The 21,106-nt window shown below is 48.4% G+C and overlaps 1 protein-coding gene across 1 annotated transcript; it reads right to left on the bottom strand.

The window, feature by feature from the left end:
• Positions 1-909: 909 nt before the first annotated feature.
• Positions 910-19,460, bottom strand: LOC131284343 (uncharacterized). Its single transcript, XM_058313199.1, has 7 exons — positions 19,089-19,460; positions 9,540-9,798; positions 8,895-9,207; positions 5,776-8,817; positions 3,343-3,622; positions 1,621-1,741; positions 910-1,478 (listed from the first exon to the last, which is right to left on the bottom strand). The coding sequence occupies exons 1-7, from the start codon at positions 19,458-19,460 to the stop codon at positions 910-912; spliced, it is 4,956 nt and encodes a 1,651-aa protein (XP_058169182.1).
• Positions 19,461-21,106: the final 1,646 nt, after the last annotated feature.

Here is a 21,106-nt window from a genome sequence, read left to right as displayed (position 1 = left end):
ATAACGATCCGGCATTCACCGGTCGATGACTTGGAAAGCCGATAAGAATGGTGAAAGTTGTTGTGAGAAAGTAGTCACCCCCCTCGAAAGGGGTTAAAGAGAAAGGGAAAATCCGTTCCGCTTCGACCACATCAGTTGGTAATGGCGTGTTCCAGAGTAGTGTGGAAAAATAAAATTACACCTCAACCAAGGTCCAACATTGACCTCCAGGGCCAGGGGTTTGGCTTCCCGTGGCCCATTTTTTATTGCGATCGGATATGCAAATGGCCGCCCCGTAATTAGAGGCGATTTAGGTCAAGGACATCGGCATGAAGCATCCGGAAACGCACGCTCCCGGAACGGAAGCGGGTTCGTTCCTTCATCCCGGAGCAAACGCATAAGTGAACCCATTAGTGGCCGACTGGTCAACGGACTCACCAAGGACGTCAATCGGTTAGACGTGTTCAAGGTGAAAGGATAATTCATACTCCGAAACAACCTCAACAGAAAAAGAGAAAACAAGAGAGTGGAAAAGGCGATACCAACGAATGTACGAACCTACAGACGAACCGAACGCACACCATATTTCTCAACGGTACCAAAGTACGCATACGATCCAGGGGTGGGAAATTCAAGTGAAACAGTGGGGGGGAGTGGAGAATGAAACGCAACGCAACATTCATTTAGTTTGTTGGATGGATTTCTGGTATTTTTCTTTTAGCATTTCTTCCGAAGGTTTTTCTTTAATGTCGAACAAATTATGCGCCACACCCTTGGAGGAGGTACGCGAAAAAAGACGGCTCCGTATATGTACACACGATCAAGCACGAGCCAAACCTGGCCGAGTAGGAGCACGAGCCCGGTCCCGGGTGCGAGGAAGGCAACCCCGACGGCTCGACAGTGCACGCCCGTTGGGATGCGGTATCGATGCTACAAGGCGCCTCCCCGGGACCCGGCGGCGACTCGCTGTTGCTCTACTGCGGGAAGGGAATAGGGCTGCGATGGAGACTGTGGGTGCTCCTGCTGCTGTTGCTGCCGAAGAACCGTGGCTGAAGGTTGTTGATGTTGCTGTTGGTGCTGCTGCTGCTGATGTTGTTGCTGTCGAGCGCGCGGGGACTGAGCGCTATCTTGGGCATCTGGATCGGACGGTTGGTGCTCGCCGTGGGACTGAGGCTGGTGGGCGGCTGCTCGGGCGGATCCTGCGGAGAGAGTGGGAGGAACAGGTGGAACGGGTGGTGGATCACCGTCAGACGTGCCGTTCGGGTTGAGGGTAAACGTTACGTAGTATCGCTTATTGCTATCGAGCTTCTCGGATGGCAGTGTAATGACCTGCTTACTGTTACCGTGCGTCAGCTCCAGGGCGACCTTTCCTCCGGCGCAGCTGCGGTCGGTGGGGTGCGTGAGGATTTTCGGCAGGAAGAAGCTACCCACCCCCGAGCTGCTGGATTTGTACGGGCCAAATCCGAGCTTCGGTATCGTGTGATGGTTCATCATCGGTACTATCGGGCGGAACCGGGAACGGTAGGTAAGTGTTACAATTAGTGCTCGCGTTATCTCCCGCCCGCGACCAGATGCCGCCGGCTGACAAGTGGACCGATAGGACAGGCAGACAGACAGATGGTCGGTCCCGTCAGTACTTACTGTATGCAGCGCAGGGGATTCCCGTGTAGGCGTGGGTCGCATGAAGACATCGGTGCGTTTTGGTAGTGCAGTTGAGGGCGCGCTCGTAGCGGCTCACGTCCGGGCTGAGTCTGCGTTCGGCCTGCGAAGGATAACGCGGTATTAACCGACAGGTGGATGTATCGTGCAATCAGCAAACATTGTGATCCCATTAGATAAATGTAAAACGAAACACTTTGGATAGAGAACGACTACAGCAAACCTACATTAAACATCTTTTGGAATGTTATTTAATGATCAAATTCAAATAATCATCATTTACAACTCTTTGTTTTTTTCTCCCATGTAACAAATTCTGTAGTATCTGGTTTAGGAAAAGGAACCTACGTGTGCGTGTTTCACTTTTAAGGTAAAGGATTGTATGGAATCCTAACAAAACTACTACTGTTTCACTGACATGTGTTTTTTTAATTAGTCGTGCCTTTTGTAAGAAAAACAATTTACGTAGGAAGAAAGCAGCTCCGTTAAAGAATCTGTGAACAAAGTTTCTTTTTAGAGCATGGTATCCTCTCTCACAAACATATCCAACTGAATGAAAAGTTTTACGAACAGTTTAATATGTTGAATTTTTGAATCAGATCGTTTAACACTTAAACTTTGCTCCTCAGCGTCATCTTGTGACGCGTTGATCGGTCTGCAGGCGATCCAGCCTTGATTGCTATTTGAAATATTAACTAGCCCATCACCTAAGTGTAAACGCTTGACGATACACCATCGTAAAGACGTACCGAAAGCAGAACCAACAAACACGGCACGCCATCGGGGGCAACCGTGCGAGGTCTTCGACACTAGGAATTTACGTTTCCTACGTGCTTTCGTGCTACGTATGTCGGGCTGGATCTTTCCCAGTTTAAGACACTTTCTCTATCTTTATGTTTACATCCAAGCGATTCGCTAAAGTGTAACGGATTTATTTACTCTTTCTACGAAAGCACACGTAATGGACCATTATGACGTTTTGTCGGCGCCGGAGCGGTGGCGCAACTATCGGATGCACTGCGAAAACCCGACGGCTTGGGACGAAAATAAACTTTTATGACGTTAACCGGAGGAGTTCCAGGGAATGCTGTGACGATTGATGTTTGAGTGTCGCTTTTTAGTTTAGCACAGAAGGGGGGGGCGGCGGGGGGGGGGGGGTGAAAAGCGAAGGAATTTAACGCAGCGGACGGATACCAGTGACCTGCCGGAGGAGGAATGAACCGTCAAATCTCGTCAGCGTTACGATGTAATTATGGCGTCTGACCTGCGGAATCTCTGCATAAATCACCAACGCATACAACGCTCGATACATTGGTGAAATAAAAACGAAAAATGATGCATAATTTTTTAAAGAAAGTGAAACTGACAAAACCGTGTATTAATTTTATGTTGTCTTGTCAACTTTATGACATATCTGTATTGTATACTTCTGGAGTTTTGACCAAATTTAAGTTAATAAATAGACATAAAAATGGAGAGTAAAATGCTATTCGTTTGGGATAAAATTGGTTAAAAATGGTTCAAGAAAATTAAGTTCTAGATAAGAAAATATTATAAAGTTGACATTCATCTCAAAACCAACAACCAACACATCCCATAGATCATCACAAAATCAAATATAGTTTCGAGAAAAACACATGCTAACCTACTCCTAGCAAATATGTTACCTTCGCATGAACTGGACGGATGCGCCAAATGACTCACCTCATCGTAAACCTCCGAGATGTTCTGGAAATTGTACGTCTCCTTCTTCTGCAGGCTCTTGAGCGTGTCGTACAGGAACAGCTCGAAGTTCCGGAACGAGTACTCCGTGTACGGGTAGCGCTTCAGCGTGCTGCCCGTCTCGTACCCGAGCTCGATCGTCGACTTGTGGTAGTCGTCCACGGCCCGCTTCACCAGCACCGATTCGTTCACTTTCGTCGACCGAATTTGCAAACTTTTCAGTTCTAACAAGTGTTGGAAAATCTTTCTTTCCATATAATATCTGGGAATTAGAGCGGGCAGTATGGGGTTCGATTGATAGTAATGTTCCTCGGCTTGAAGTTTTGTTTTTGTTATGGAGAGGGTTTTGTTTTTCAAAACATAAGTTTTTAGCATTACGCTGCTCCTCGAATAGGTTGTGTGTGTGTTTTTTTTAAACTTTTGCTTTGTTTTTTTGTGAATCGCTTCATCGTAGCTTGTTTGTTCAATAAAACAAAAATATAGTAAGGAGAAAAAAAGTGACTCGTGGCGATTGTAAGCAAATTTGATTAGCATCGATTTGCAGTTCGTTCAGTCGGTTTTGGCAAAACAAAGGCACAAACATGACACAACAGGAAAAAACGTGTTGGAAAATGTACGTGGATGGTTTACAGCTTTGTTTGCTTCTCCCGTAAGCCCTGCGAAGCCCTGCGAGGTCGATCGGTGAACCAGCAAGGATGTGAGCAAATCATCGGAAAATAAAAATAAATTCAAAGGGAACAGAAAACACCAACATTTCGACACGGAAAACGTAAAACAAATGTACATCGTGGCAGCGGAACGATGCTGTTTTGGAAAGCGGATGTAGTAGATGTAAAAACAGTTAAAAATGGAAGATAAACAATGGTTCAAAAATTGCACCAGCAGCATGATCACGATGATGGCAAAGGAGGTCATTGGGTGGAGGCGCATGGTGCTTTGGATTGGGATTTGTGTGGAAGACTGGAGTCCAATACCTTCAGTACAGAAAATGGTACAATAACATTTTGGTTCTAAAGATTTTGCTCAAATCCATGATTTTTCACACAAAGTTTTCCTCTTCACTTTTCTCGCCGCTAACGCTTTTGTGTGCTCTTTGTTGCTTTTCGGTAGCAGGAGGTTGTTTATACTTTTCGGCATATATTTCTACTTTCGAAGTGATTTTTGCATTCTTTTGCATCCTAATTTATGACAAACAAACACACACAAATACACAGATGCACACGAACACGTTTATGTGCTCAACTAGGTTAACTTCTCGATTAGAAAGTCCATAGGGTGGTTCAGTGGCTGGATTCACTTCGGTGGGTTTTTGTTTCGTTATCAAGTTACGCCCTTCCATCCCCTGACTCTTAGGGTACTATCACACATGAAATTACTATTTTCTACCACTCGTTGCCATCTAGCACACTTTTTGCCCGCAAAATCACACAAACGCAGTTATAGATGGTGCCTCTTACCTATGGATTATCAACGTAGACGTTGTTGGTTCTAAAACTACAATCGGTTCCAACAAGAAACCCCTAAAGTCACACCTGTCTACACTTGGAAACCACAACATATGCTACGGTTACATGGGAGCTTCTATGGAAAATACGAGTTGGATTGAGTACATTTGACTACAAACTTTGAATTTTTCCAGATTAAATCTTCCATAGAATGTTAATTATAAAAATTATTTTCACATTATTTTGAGGGGCTCAATGTGTTCCTTTTAAATAGTTCACTTTCATTTCTTGTATTACTAAACTTTAAAATTTCACCAGGATTATGTTGATTAGAGGAGCTACCGATGTGAATAGGTAAAATATGTCTTCTAGAGTAGTTTGTAGTAGCCATTGCTTTTGCTCCAGCGTCTGCTAGGATATTAAGAGTTTGTGTCCTTTTTTTCGTTATCTCTTACAGGACGACGGCCAACGATGCAGATGGGTCTGAGTACGTGTTTTCTGTTCACAGTTGTGTTTTTTTTAGTGTATGTCACTCTGTTTTCGGTTTTCTTACAGTTTACGAGCAACTCATCTTCATACTTTATCATTCTTTTTATCTGAAACAACAATACGGGGGAGGGGTTCGGCTTCAGAGTTAGGTCTTTCGAGTGGCACGAGACTAGTTAAGGGTAGGTTACGGGACGCGGGGAACCATTTGGCAAGGATCGGGGTGGGAAAAGTATTTTCTTTTGCGAAACACATTCACACACTACGGTTCACATGCAACCATCGCAGCCATTCGTCGCACAATTCACAGATCACAATCACTCACAGGGATCTAAGAGCGGTGAGTATGTGGATGATCTATGTGGGTTCGTGTGTGTATGTGTGTGTGTGTTTGTGTGATCGTTCACACCGAGGCTACCGGCGGCTAAAAAAGACTACGGCTACTAAACGCCACTTCGAGGCGTACCGTGCACTCGCTGCTTACCTGCGGATATTCCTGTGGATCGACTGCTGGACGGTGGTCATGTTGACGGCGCTCTTGTCACCCGGCTTCCGTCCTTCCGGTCGCGAACTAACCGCACGCTCCTCCACCATCGTGAACGCCGAGCGACGTGGCAGTGTGGCCGTGTGCGTTGGCCGCTCGAAGATAGTTGGCCTACTGCGAACCGCTTGCGGACTCGGCTCGAATCCCGAATCCTGATCCTTGCTGCTTTGTTGTTCCTGTTCGTCCTCCTTTAGGCGAGGTTTTTTCTTGATTTTCTTCATTTGCTTCTTCTTTTCGTCTTGCTCGGTGGCCGACCCGCCACCGTCCTCTAGGCTGACGAAGAACCCTCGCGTCTGATCGACCTTCTCCTGGTCGAGCAACGGAGCTGGTTCCGCTGGTCGCTCCTCTTCCACGCTCTCCATCTTCGATTCCATGGAGCGGCGCAGTTTTGGACGCTCCCTTGGCTGCTCTGTAGTTTGCACCTTCTCCTCTTCTTTGGAGGACGAAAGTTCTACCGCTAGCACGGGAGGAACTACTTCCACCTCTTTCTCTGGAACTGGCTCTTCAAACGCCTTCGTAACTGATTCCTCCACCACCGAGAGTGGTTCCGTTTCGTCGCTCGATTTCGTTGGAGTGCTTTCGGTCGACTCCTCTGGGGTACCTTTATCTTCCCGCTCCTCCTGCTGTGCCATCTCCACCGGTGGCGGTTGCTCGTTTTTTGTATCGTGTGGCTCTTCGCGCTCCTCGATCGGTGGCTCTTCTGGTTCGATCAGAGGTGGCAACGATTCCTCAGCGATCATGGACTCATCGTCGCCTACTGTATGTCTATCTTCGGTCGCCTCTATCAACGTTTCTTGGTGTGGCAGTGATTCTGGTTCCGGTGGTTCCGGATCGGGGTGAGTTATCGGTTCTGGTTGAGGTGGTTCCGGAGCTGGTTCCGGAGGCTGCTCCTCTTGCACTAAAGGGGGCGTCGGCGGTGGTGGGGGTGGTAACGGTGGTTCTTCCACCTTTGATCCCTTTCCCTTTACGATCTCCCGCTCGGAGGAGTCGGATTTGGATCGGCTTTTGCTATCGCTCTTGGCGGACTTGAGCTTTGAGCGATCCTTAGCGCGGGATGTGGTGGAGGCTGCCTGCTGCTGCACCGCCATTACCTCCGGCGCCGGCTCGTCACGCACTTCCTCGATCGTCTCCGTGGCTGGCTTCCCCTGTACCCCACCCTTCCCAATGGCGGATCGCTCTTCCGGCTCGCTGAGTCCCTCGACGTCGGATCGGGTCCGCTGCTCGATCGTGTACGTCGCGTCCGTCGCCGCTCCGTCGTCCTCAGTCGACTTCGCCATAGAACCCACTTCCGGTGGTTGAGCTGGTGGCACCGGTGATGGTGGCGGAGGCTGATGGACTTGCGCCTCCGTGACCACCTCCACCGAACCGCCCCGGGTTTCCTCGTCACTGGGTGATTCGGACTTTTTTGGAGCCTTCGCCGTTTTGGACTTTTTGCCCGCTCCCACTTTGCTCTTTTTCTTCTTCGTCACGCTCGAGTCGGACGACTTACCCTCACTCTTGGTGTCCGACTCCTTGCGAATGTTGAACTCGGCACGCGGAGGCGACCGCGGGGACATGGGATCTTCGTAATAATCCCCACCTCCAGACGGGTCGTATGTTCCACCACCGCCGCTACCACCGGCACCATACTGGGCCATCTGACCCGCCGGAAGCCCAAGATGGGTACCCCGTCCGTTCCGCTCCGAGCTAAATTTCAAGCCCCCGGGAGCCGCTCGCCCATTCTCCCCAGTGGAGTCGTTTTCCGACGAGCCGCTGTGGATCTGCTTCAAGATTATCTTCCCGCACCGTTCGCCAGGCTTTCGCGGCCCGGGTTCCTTCTTCTCGGCGTACTTAAACTCGTACTCCTTCTGCGTGTCCGGCTTCTCCTCCCGGTCGCGTTCACGCTCGCGGTCTTTATGCCGGTCGCGCGAGTGCGTCCGCTTGGAAGAACACTTCCGGTAGCACTTGTGTCTACGGCGTACGTGTCGGCAGCAATCGCCTCCACCGTGACCCCCCGAGGACGATCCGCTGGAGCCGGTACTAGCCGTCGACGAACAGCTACTGCCACGTCGCCCATGTCTCCCGTGCGACCGATGCAGCTCGGCGTTGCTCCGCGACCGGCTTATGTCGTTCGCACCCTCCCTGTACAGGTAGACTGTGTCGCTGCAGCTGCTGGTGCGACGTCCCCGCGGCTGACTGGAACCTTTCCGCTTGTGGCGGCTCTTTCGGTGCGTCCGCTCGTCTGCCGTTTCGCTCTCCGAGTTCGAGTTCAGATAGACGATGTAGCGCTTCGAGGTCTTCAGATCGATCAGCTCTTCCTTCTCGGTCAGCTTCAGCGGCTCCACGCGGTCAATGTCGGGCAGGATTTTCTGCTGCCGCCCGGAAAGGCGCAGCTTGTTCGCAGGCAGGCCACCCTGCATCTGTAGGTACTTCGCCGTCGACCGGTAGCCCTTGGCTAGTGCATAGTCCAGGGGCGTCAGCGGGGCACTCTTGGAGGACGGTCGATACAGCAGGTTCACATCGGCCCCGAGCTCCAGCAGCAGCTTGCACAGGTCCACGTTGTCGTGCCCGGCGGCAATATGCAGCAAGGTGCGGCCATCGTTGCTGGTCGTGTTGATGTGCTTCGGTTTCATCTGGATCAACCACTGGACGAGCTGGCGGCGACCGGAGGAGGCCGCATCGTGCACCGGCAGATCGCCCTTGGCGTTCCGCAGCCACAGGTTGCCCTTCTTCGCGTGCAGAATCTTCACCGTCTCCATCTGGCCCTTGGCGCAACCACAGTGTGCCGGTGTGCGGCCCTTCCGATCCTGCCGGTTCGGGTCGGCGTCCAGTTTGAGCAGCAGCGACGTGGCATCGGCATGCCCGAGCGTGACCGCGTAGTGCAGCGCGGTACACCCGTTGGAATCGATCTGATCCGTGTGGGCGCCGCACAGATTGATCAGACTATCGATACACTCCGTGTGTCCCCGGGAGGCGGCACAGTGGAGCGCCGTCAAGCCATCCCTGTACAAAGAAGAAAGAAAACCAATAACCGATCTCCAAAACCACACCGAAAATGTCAACCCGATTCGCGCACTTACTTGTCGGCACTTTCGACGTGAGCGCCGGCTTTTATCAAAGCCAGCACAGCCTTGGCCGAGCCCGCGGAGGCGGCCCACAGGAGCGGCTGTCGGCCATCCTTGTCCTCTACTTCTACCGTAGTGTCGGGATGGTTGAGCAGCGTGTTCAGGATCTCCAGCGCCAGCTTCGCCGAAGCGCGGGCCGTCTTGCCCTCGTAGTTGGCGCCGCACATCTGCGCCGCATAGTGGAGCGGGCTGCCACCGTTGATGTCCGGCGTCGACACATCCGCACCGGCCGCCAAAACCGCCCGCAATGCATCCACTTCACCGCACACTGTTCGGAGGTATGGACAAAAAAAGGGCGATTATGGAATCAACTCAGAACTAACCGGAACTTTCGAAGAACAGCCAACCGCGAAGGGGAACTAAACCAAAACAAAACGCGGCCTAAACAAGGCGAACGATATCGATTAAACACCGGCCGTCGTTACTTGGCACCCGGCGCTTTTTGGGTGCCTTCAATTACTGCGCCTTTCGGGTTTCTAATTGATATTGAAACGCGAATGTAGGAAGTAATGTTGGTACGCAACTCTTCACTACACGACGGTGTAGTTTCCAAGGCTCCTTCGGATGAAAAGCACTAATGACACACCGGCCAACACTTACCGGTAGCCCAGTGTACGACCGAGTGGCCCTCGTTGTCGAGCGCGTTCACATCGGCCCCGTTGGCCAGCAGCAGGTTGACCAGCTGCAGATTTCCCTGTATCACGGCCAGGTGCAGCGGCGTGAAGCCGTCCTCGTCGGCCGCCTCGATCAGCTCCGGTGCCACCATGGCGACGCTGGCGGCCGCCGCAATGTCCTGCGCGCTGCTGCAATAGTGTAAGGCACTTTTGTTGCTTCGATCTCGTCGATGGACGGCACTAGGCTGAAGCAGGGAGAAACCAAGGGAGAGACTTACCATTAGCGAAACGTTTGTTGTTGATGATGGCCCAAAAGGGAAGAACATTAAATTTCCCCCATTCGCCCGCTACAGAGTGTGGGCGAATGAAGCCCGAGGTTATAGCGTTACTTTTCTCCCGCACGAGCATATGAACAGCCCACAAACAGCGTTTGGAATGGTTTTTGGCACTGGTTTGTTTTCCAACTGGTTATCTAAGCGGACACCGAACCGCTTCAAAGCGGCTCGTTACCAGACGGCTCTCGTGTTTGAGTTCGGAAATCAATCCTCATCGATAATACGGACAACGGCGCTCTTCACAGTTGCTTGCAACTCCGAGCAACCGCACGGTTGTCGTACGGTCGAACCACCACGTTGCGCTCCATGCCGGAGTCCGTCGTAAACTACTGCGATGGTTGGATTTTCCTGGCGAACTTCACTTCCGTCAAGGTGAAACACCGCGAACAGGCGAACGAAAGGGTCACGGGACGTTGGTTTGTGTGTGTGTTGTGTGGCCTGGAAACCGAAACGCCAACGTGAGGGTGCCTCAACACTGTGCGCTTCCATGCAACCGTCGCCATTGACTACAAACCGTTGGCTGGGTTGAGCAACCAGCGTCAAAAATGGAAAGGTTTGCGTCAAAACAATACCAAAACACAACAAACCTAGTCTGCCTCTAGACCCTGGCCAGACATCGTAAACGTTCGCGTTGTGGGCGATTGTCTGTCGCATGTGCTTGGAAGTGATAAAAACAAAAGCAAAGCCGGTGATATGTTCGTGCATGTCATTAGGTAAACGCATCAGTTTTCGGCATAGGCATGCAAGCCTGGATACGTTTTCCCGCCTTTGCGAAGGAAGGTTGAGGGTGGTTTTATGTAAAGGAAATTATTTGAATATTTTCCACGTGGGTTCATGATGAAGAAATCTGTCTTTTAAGTATCAACAAGTCACCATGAAAATATAATCATCAACATCATTTTTTGATAAATTATTAGTTTATTGTGATGTTCATTATGAAATTTATAATCTCATAATTGTAATTTATTATGTTAATAAAAAGGAAGAAATGTAAGTAATCTACTACTTAGAGCATTTTTGGAACCCAGCAATAGTACTCCACATAAAATACCCACTTTCCTACGTTTTTACTTCTCAAATTTGTGGAAAACTACATAGTTTGTTCCCTTTTTAATCAAAAGGCTAAATCAATTTGCAATTATACGATCAAAGGATAGCGTTAAAAGTTTAATTAAAGTTGGAAGCAGTGAACATCATGAAAAAACATTCTAATTTGTATCCCTTGACAAGGATGTTTTTGAGAAAATATATAAATACATGTATTTCTACTATAAATTAAGTTTTTCTCCTCAAAAATATTACACTCAACGTATAAAATGATATGACCCTCCGCTTCGGTAACCAGAAAATCAAAATCAAAAATATGAATATGAAAATATTGCAAAAATAGCCCATCAATAAAGAATTCAATTATGTATTGATCTACTTTTATAGTCACATTGAAATTTCATCCGATTTTTCATCTCCTTTCATTTGGGCGTTTATATCCTTTTCAAAGATTAAAAACACAATCCCATATGCCTAACGTGCAATTTTGACTTTTCACTAATGCAAAAATCGTTTCACCCTCCTTCACGTCGAAAACCTTGCCATCGTCTAACCTTCAACTGTCGTACCGTCAATGGCACCGGGGGATCCTGAAAGCGGCGGTGACTCAACAAATCGAAACGACCGGGCGGATGTCGTCGGAACATTCCTGCACGAAATGGAGGCGGACGAACCAAAAAAATAAAAAAGAAACATAACTACACCAACAACCACTCCGAAGTGACGTCCCGGCGCTCGGTTGCGCTATGAGTTGCCGTGAATTATTAACCTTCACGCGCGCGCCGCGCCAACCAAGGCTAAGGCAAGGGAGTGTGGTGAAGGTTGTTTTCCACGCCGAATGCCTGCAGTCGACGTTCGCGGGTTCGTCCAAACCCCAAATCGGGTGGCTGCCTGGCGCAACGATACCGCGATTGGCTTCGATCAATTGCAGCTTTTGCATCGGCATGCGCGAGTGTGTGTGTGTGTGTGCGAGTATGTGCGGGTTCTTCCGTTCAGGATGGTGCCCGCACTCGAAAGCGGGTTTGGAAGCGGATTTTCCCGCGCGCTCGCGACGAGCGGGTTGTGGGTAGCAAATCATGCGAGTAGCATGCACCACCGCTCATTGATTCGAACGCGAAAGACGGAGGTGCTATTGAACCTTCACCCTGTCATACCTTTACACACAACATTGGCCGCCAATGCCAAACGAATCTTTCTCGATGGTTTGGCTATATGGTGGACGGCCTTTTCGAGGGCCCTCTTCATGCAGTCATGGCAATGGCGGATTATCCGGACCAAGCGCAACGTGTGCAGGTGAGTGGTGTCTAAACGATGCGCCGATGCCAATTACAGAACAGACTCGCCCGGGAATGCCAGGGCCCTTGAGCGGTTGTACCGGGCTGAATGGATGAAAAATTTACGTTAAGTAATTGGCCGATCTGAGGTTAAGTGGTGCACTGGAGCGATTGATTTTTAACGAAACAGATCGTTTGCAGAGATCGATTATTTGAAAATGAAAACATAAATTCCAATACATGATAAGCTGATTGCAATTGTTTAATCCTCAGAATTCAACTTTTAAGGATCAATTAGATGAAATTATAGACGCCAAAATCTTTGCTAAACGTATATTCTTAAATTCAAAAGACTGGTTACATAAACAAATAGACACGATGATTATTCTGTGCACGATTGAAAAGATTGCTAACTAAAGATTATTCAAGACATTATAAAAACATAACGAAATGTTGAACTCTCTTTCAGATCACTTTTTGAAGCATATTAATTCGTTCTCAATATAACCAAGACCGATGGTTGGCTTTCCTGATGACGAATGAACTCAACTGTTGATTTACAACAAGAAAAACTATTTACGACCAACTGAACCATCACCGGAAGCTTTTACCAGCATAAATGAGTCCCTTTTGTCCGGACCCAATGGTGCCAACGTGCCGGTAATGTGCGGCCGAAAACTTGCCGAAAGCAAACGCCATCTCAATGGGGATTGCCTTGTCAACTGGCTCATTCATCCTTGTTTACCATCAACAAGAGACCGATTATGCTGGACAGCCTATAATTCAATATGTCTTCGGCGGGCCGCCACCCAAAAGCCGGTGGTCCGGTTGATCGTTGGGGCCAAGTCACCCTGGGGGTGAACGGGGACGGGGTTGGTTGGTGAGCAACCGCTTGCTATACAGGCCACGCAACGCTATATCGAACACCACTGCAGGGGCGTCTTGACGAAGGCCGTTTGCGGATGTGTCTCACAATGGACGCAACGTTTCCTTCTGGTTTGCTGGCGGGCAATAAATAAATCGCCCTCCTCTTCCCATCCCCTCCCCCACCATTCGACTTACAAAAGGAAAACGTGGTGGATCAAGCCCCACCCTCCTTGGCCATGATATCTCAGGGGGGGATAACCGAGATTTCGTTTGCTTACTTCCCACCAGAAAGCCTCGAGGCGGAAGCTAAATCCGTCCCAAGTGTTGCTGCATTTGTGGACAATCTTTCCACGTTGGGCATCGGGCAAGAGTCGCCACGAGCAACGGCATGTTGGCTTAAGATGTGACATGAACGATGGGGAACGGGAAGAAAATAGATCCTTCACACAATCAATTCGACGGTCATAATTTAGTTCGACAAACGCCCCGTCCCAGGGAAAAGAATTCTATTAAAAAATAAGGTGTTATCAATGCAAACAGATTTTCTTGTACTCCAAATTTTTTTCAAAAAACTTTTCCATTCCGTTGTTCCCTTGTTTTGTGTCCAATGGTAAACTGCTGGTGTTCGCGTCCACCGATAAGAAGATGGAAAGCGTCTAGAATATCCTAAGCTAAGCGTAAGCATCAGCCATAAATCGACCACTGCTAAATAGAAAGTGCGAACGACCGATTTCCCACGTAAACTCATATCGAAAAAGAGAGCCCTCGGGTGGAATCAAATTTTTCGAAATAAAACGATCAGATTACTCACTGCAAAACACCGACGAACGAGTAAAGGACACACTCGGCCGGCGAAACACAAAAGCAGCCGCTTTTTTGCCAGCCACCATCTTTTCCTCGTAACTCCTTAACGCTTGAATGGGAGAGAAAATTGAAAATTCTTCTGCCTTCGCCATGGGCCAAGCGTCGTGGAAGCTTCTCGAAGTCGAAAATAGATAAAATCCCATCAATGTCACCCAGCACTAGGGGTCAACCAAATGGTGCCCCCGAGGGAGCTCGGAACTTTCGGCCCACATGTAGGGAAACACACACACACACACACACACACACACTCACACACACACACACACACACACACACACACACACAAAGGGTGTTTGGGTATGTGCGGGTGTGTGTTTGAGTTGTTTTGAAGTCAGCCGAACGAACCGGATACAGCATTGGTCATGGCTCGAGGGCAGCGGGAGGCTCACAAGAGTCTAACAAGTGGTCAAACCAGCCGTGATGGTTGGCTGGCAGAACATATTGGGATGGGATTTCGGCCTCCCAGTCTCCCACTCTCCCACTCACCCGACTTGAGCCGCCCCGGGGTGGGGCTGGCATTGACCATGGGAAGATAACATGCCCAGAGCGACCATTTTCCGGAGCCAAACAACGGGTACGATCCACCGGACCGGAGTGCCAATGGCCAACTTACGCTTCCCAGCCCAGGCAAACCGTGTCAGTTTCGGAGCGTCGGTTTCGTTTTCGTGTACGGTTGCAGATTAAATGGAGGTTGAAGGAATTTGCGGTACCCATTGAGACGCCATTCTGGGTTCCCCATCGCTGCCCAGGTTTTGGGGCACCTTCGACAGTTCCCTTGGCGTGGCTCGCTGCGACCGACGAACACGTGTCGCTGCTTTGCTTGCAGCCCACATTACCTCCCCCTGAATCCACCCTTTTGGCAGCTCTTTGCCCAACCGTCGTCTCTCCGTAGGGAAACCGACCCGAAACAGGGCTTGTTTTGTCAAGCTCCTAAACCAATTGACATAATGGGTTCCCGGACGTTGTCGGAATGCTACAGCTAGTTCCTGGTCGGGCATTCGAAGGCCCGTGAGTAGCCAAACCCATCTTCCGGCGAACACGACACACGGGGAACCTGTGCAACAAAGCATCCAGCACCGATTAGCCTGGCCACCGGGTTCAATGGTGGTGTGCCGAAAATGGACTCCGACTCCGTTCTGCCGGTGGAGTGTACTTTCGTCAAAAAGATCCGCCCTTACCGCAAACAATACGAACGTGCAATTCGGATACGGTGAGGGTGGAAAAAGAAAGCAAACAGCATTGGTAAGAAACTATAAGAAAAAGCGTTCGCCCCTTTGACCAGAAACGAACACCGTACTTCTGCTGAATTCTGCATGACCTTCGGTTGGTCTGCGACGAAGTTCGAGACTACAAATTAGATCTAAACTCATAATTGATGAAAGTGTCCTATCCTAAGCAGAGATATCTTTCCTTTCCCGGTAATCCTATGCATGTAATGTATTGGTTTGTAAGACGACCGGTTGAAGCCGCAGAGCTATGTAGGTTGCGTCGAGATCTAATGGGCATCAGGGACGGCAACTATTTTTAGTAACAGAACAATTTACCTTGTGACGATGGTTTTTAAACGGATTGAAGTTTATTTCAAGATGTAAGAAGAGGTTTCAAGAGGAACGTAAAACGTAATTGAACCAGAAAAATGTACTTCTAGGACATAAAACAGAAGCACCATTTAAAAACACATTTTTGCTTACAAATACTTTAACGTCTAACATAGAGTTGCTAGTATAATTAAAAGTATATTAAGAATTCCGCTTACAATCAAACTGATTTGATGCAAAATATTGTTTGACAAGTTTTTTTAACTAACTACCTAACTCAAAAAAGATAACTTCGTTCTGATGGAATATTACCTTTTGTTCATATTATTTTTAGAATTTTTATTAACACCATTAGACAACATTATCTTTTTTTAGAAAAAAAGAAAAACAGATACATTCACATTTATCAAATACATATACAGTGATATCCAACTGTGTGAACTGTTTGAAGCAGATCTTAAATCACAGGTAAAGCTTGATCATCATGTGATGCAGTTTTCATCGATTCAATTTCAAAAGCTACCCAAATATGAAAAAAGCTGTACAAACATAAGCTTGATAGCATGAAAAACCCATGCGAAGCCGTATCAAAGGGGTACTAGCAATTGGCTCAAGGACTTGCGAGGATTGCCATCGCTTCCTCTTGGAGCATTACATTTGAATGCGAGTTGACTTGCCGGAACCAAGAGTGCCGTTTTCGGAAATCATACTCAATGGCAATGAGGTTCGATGACGACAAAAAATAACCTCTTCTCCTTTATCGATACATTCTTCCACCCATCCTTCTCGCAAGGTTAGTCGTGGTTCGTACTTTTCCAAAGATTATCGATAAAATTCGCTACACACTCTGCGGCATCATAACGCTTTCCCGGTGGGAAAGGTACCGAGCGGCCGGCATGTAACGTGAAGCTTGCATAGACGAGTGGCTGCACTCATCGCCATCGATACGGCGTTGGTTTCGGTTCTCTGATCAGTACCCCGTACCGACCCTATAGGCAATGCGAAGATGCATCATCGATGGTGCTTGCCGTCGTGAGTAGAAAGGTTTTCCGCTTCCGGCGCTCCCGCATTCGAACGAAGCCGAGGATTACGTTTGCATTCCAGAAGTCATCCACTCGTGCAATATCGCCACAATGCCGACGTTGTCGGAGGATAAGCAGGCCCTCGGTAAACAGCTGCAAGCACCCGGAAGCTAAACGGTAAACGATGTTTGATGTAATCTTTCCATTTGTTGACGCTCATACACACACCCACACGCAAACATGAGTAGATGGTAGCGGAAGAGCTTCAAAGGAAACGTTCGCCTCGCCAGTACAGGCAAGTCATGGAGCAGTTCAGATCGTATGATGTGTGCAAGATGGCAAATCATAAACATTATCGTTACAGGGTCGTTTACGACACGGCGGAGGTTGGGGAATCATCTTCGATAAACGAAGCTTACCAGTGATGCACAATCAACGCATTAAATCTGAATGCAATCAGCTAGTAGAATTTTCGAAATGACTAACTCTCTGTTACGATTGATCGAAATATATGATAGGGATTGATTCAACAAGTGTTTACTGAAAATTCGCATATGAATTAAACACATGCACAAAGAGAATCTTACGTTCATATTCTGATAAATTTTAAATTCGAAATTAGATGTGGTTGCACCATCGAGTACTTCATGTGCATTGTTTCAGAATCATTGCTTCATCACTAAATTACTCGTGAGCTATCTTCAATTGAATTTGATTATTTTTTATCTTTTAAATCCATTCTTTCAAACAGAACTTTTTTGTCTTTGCCTTAAGATCTAAAATTCACTTCCCAAAAAAAAACGTTATATTCAACTGCACAGATGTCCTTCCGGCTTCAAATCAAGAGATTAATGTATCACGGTTCAATTATAATTGAATTAGATGACGAAAAAAAAAGGAAAAATTTATCCCCTATATCTCCTTGGCAGTTTGTTTCCGATACAAGGGAACTTTTGAAAGTATCCTGGGCTGCTCTTAGCAGCATACTAGGCGAACCGGATAGCAAAACGCGTTCAAATAGCTGCCAAATCCATCTGCACGCCACCGTTTGTGACATAACGCGCGGTGACGCACCACAACAGGTACCCCCCGCATTCGGTCCACGAACCCAAAGCGACCAAGGACGCGGCCCAGCAAGGCATGGTAGATGGCAAAGAGATGGGAGAAGAAAAAAACTGGGACAATCTAATCACATTTGATTTCACTTCTATTTCGTGTTTCGCGGGAGTATGCTTTAGAAAACACGAATCCATTTATTCAATTTAAACATCTTTTTTTAATCCACGATGCTGTAGAAATCACTTTATCTTTGCTTCACATGAATGATGCGACATTATCTCCAACCTAAGCTCGTTTTCTTAGTCATAATTTCATGACATCTGCTCGCTACCAATCCGGCCCCACCGCCGGCGAGTGTGGTCCCTTATAAGATTCGTTACGATGTCCTTGTCGAGCGTTATTCTTAGAAGATACAATGAACCATATTTGGGCTCCGCTTAGCCCAGCGTGCCCTAGTAATTTTTTTATTCCTACCAGTGCTAAGGGCAAATGGCTTTTTCTTTAGCTGTTTCAACGAAGTCACGCTGCCGAAGACGGTTTACCATCGCCGCTCCGTAGTTCGGTTGAAAATTGGTATTGAAAATGGCAAAAATGGTCCTTAGCGAATTATTTATTACCTCTAAAACGTTCCGGCGGAAAAGCGAACTGTCTGTGGTGCTGGGATAGTCCTACAAAAAATTAATAGAAAAACACTCTTTTTGTACAACAAGCTACACGTAAGCAAAACATTTGCAGACGGAATAGTGAATAGATGAACGAACAACTGGGCGCCTCCATCAGAGCCGGTGCTATTCATGTTTTCTTTAGTTAAAAGACCCATAGACCCAAAAAGTTCAAGACAGATGAGCAGAAACAAAAACAATTCAACATACTTTTTCCAAGCATCCGGTCGCACCCCAGCTCCCTTCCCAAATGTTGCCATTATCCAACCCACCAAGACCATGTACACCGAACGGCGTTCAAGAGGGGAGAATGAAAAAGTCTCCCTCTAAAATAATACTGCTTCGAGCTGTGCTCCACTTCGATGAAGTGTCACCGAGCAGCTCTTCAGTCCTTCCCATAGGCAGAGGATTTGGCGAAGGTCATCGTCGAAACTCGGCAGCGTCGAACATACCAACGGCATCCCACGTAAAACGCGATACTGCGGGAATTTGGGGGGATCAGGCCGGGAAAACTGATTACGAAAGCTAGATTGATGATAGCGTTTGCTCAGCAACTGTTGTGCGCAAGTGATTTAATGGCTATTTCATTTATTAAAGTAAGTCGAACACACTGCCGCGGCAATTGTTCCGGAGCGCCATTATGGCCATTCAATCCGGATTATCAACCTAGTGGCCTAGCTACCGTGGTGGAACAGGCGCCCGTGGAGTGGTTTTTAATAAAAGGACAGCGAAATGGACCACCGGAACTTGATGGATAGCGGAAGCTGAACAAACGCGAACGGTCAGGTGAAGGTGGGAGAGCATTGGGGGCGGAAGAATGTTTGAAACCAACACACGGAAATGACATCGGGAAAACAGGAATCTCACCTTTTGTCGCAGCTCCTTCAATATATCACCCGTAAGACCCTGCTGGCAGGCGTACATCAGCGAGGTACATCCTTCGGATAAGCGTTGCTCGCCAGCATCGGGCGCCCGCTTGGGGGCGCCTTCCTTTGTGGGCGACCTTGCGCCCGCCGGGCTCACCTTCACCCGTCGCGGGGGGGAAAGCGGGGGAAGCGCAAAGGTGACGGCTGTCTTGGCTGGCTCCGGAGAGCCGGGCGAGGGCGACGGGGGCTCGACCGTCACCACTAGCACCTCCTGGTCGCCCTGCTCCTTGAACTTGACCGAGTGTTTGGTGGACTTTTTCCTCCTCCCCTTTACAGGTGGCGTCCGGCGGTGGGGCTCACTGTGCGGCTCCATTGATCCCCCCTCAGCGCACCGACACTTTTGCTCATCTTTTTCACGCACACAGGGGCCGGCCTGCGCGGCACGGAAGCACGATGCACACCCTCCGTTGGGACACGACTTGGCCGAAGCGGGTGCAACCTACCCATTGAGGACGCTCGAAGGGAAAGTTCAGCGAGAAACCGATTATCTAATTGCACTGGAATTCGTGAGCCACGCTAGCCCGTATCTTATCGACACATATACATTTTTACAGTTTTCCACGATGGTGCAAAGTTAAATGGGCCACTAATTTCTAGTCGACGAAAATATACAAAACTTACAGTAAAACATTATGGATATTTAAAAAAAAAATATCTATAGCAGATCTAAGATTTGCAACCTTATGATCAACATCACATCAACTTAAGATTTTTTCATCAATTCACTACACTGAAGCAAGCAAGCTACAACTATCACAGTTTTTAATTTAACTTGTCTATCATCGATCATAATTGTTAATAATTGTCGTTAGCCAAAAGCTCAATATTAAATCTACACTGTCTTTTAAATTCTTACTAACATCTAAACAGTGAATGCTTACGAGAAAAACCCACCCTGCATCGCGCGGACGCATCAATCAACCAAGCGAATGCTTGCTCCACGCAACGGCTTGACATTGATTGTTGCAAGCTGATACGACTCGTAATTAATACGCCTTGAGCCAAACTGCTCCGGCATGAAATGTTATCTCAAGAACTTGCAGTGCACCGTGTCCGAGTCTGTGCTCCATCCATCCTGCGACTCCCAGGGGACTTCCCGGAGTAGCCGGCAAACGGCTTAACTCAGCGCGTTCTCCAGTCGATTACCTTCGGATTTAATTTATCATCATTATCGCTGGCGATCAGATAATAATTTAACCTCCCACTTGCCTTCCGTACAGCGCCGTAAGAAAAACGGGGGAAGACCACCCGGTCGTACGGTAACGGTGAACGCATTTTCCATTTACTGCAGCACGCGAACCGGCGAAGTAATCGATGGATTTGTGCTGATGACAGCAATAGCAGCACCAAACCGAGGCACCCTATGCGGTCATCGGTTGAAATATGCTACACTTTCGGTGCTCCACATTCCCGCCGGAGGCCAAGTCGTTTCGTCAAAGTGTTCGCCGTTCCCGGAGCGCTCGGGTGGCTCCGCAATAAATGGACGCTGTGTTTGCACGTGTTCTACATAAATATTGATTCTGCTGGACCATCACCGGAGCACTGATTAAGAAAAGGAAGCCAAGGCTAAGCGAGCTTCGCGCGCGCTCGGCCTTCCGATGCACCCGATAGGTGGCGAGAGCCATCAAGATGCGAACACCGACCTGGTGGACCGGTGTGTACCGGCAATTAACCTATATTCGAGTGGGCCATTCAACAGTGGTGTGCAGTGTGGTGGGCGAGGTTTTCCGGGCCACCCCAAATCGAGGGCCCGAGTGATCCACCCAAAATCGGGGCCCAGTTCATTATGCAGGGTGGGGGGGTCCTAAGTGTGTGTATAGCAGGTCAGCTCCGGTATCGGCACCGGATGCGCACGGCACGTAACTCGACCCTGGTGCTGTGCGATAAATCAGCATGGGACCAACACTAATGTTGCTGCTGTTGCTGCCGGAACTGTTGCGAACCCGCCCATGCACCGTA

This window comes from Anopheles ziemanni, chromosome 3 (assembly GCF_943734765.1).
Source record: "Anopheles ziemanni chromosome 3, idAnoZiCoDA_A2_x.2, whole genome shotgun sequence".
Classification (NCBI taxonomy): domain Eukaryota; kingdom Metazoa; phylum Arthropoda; class Insecta; order Diptera; family Culicidae; genus Anopheles; species Anopheles ziemanni.
The sequence above is the reverse complement of the archived record's forward strand: the minus strand, read 5'-3'. Positions and strand labels throughout refer to the sequence as shown.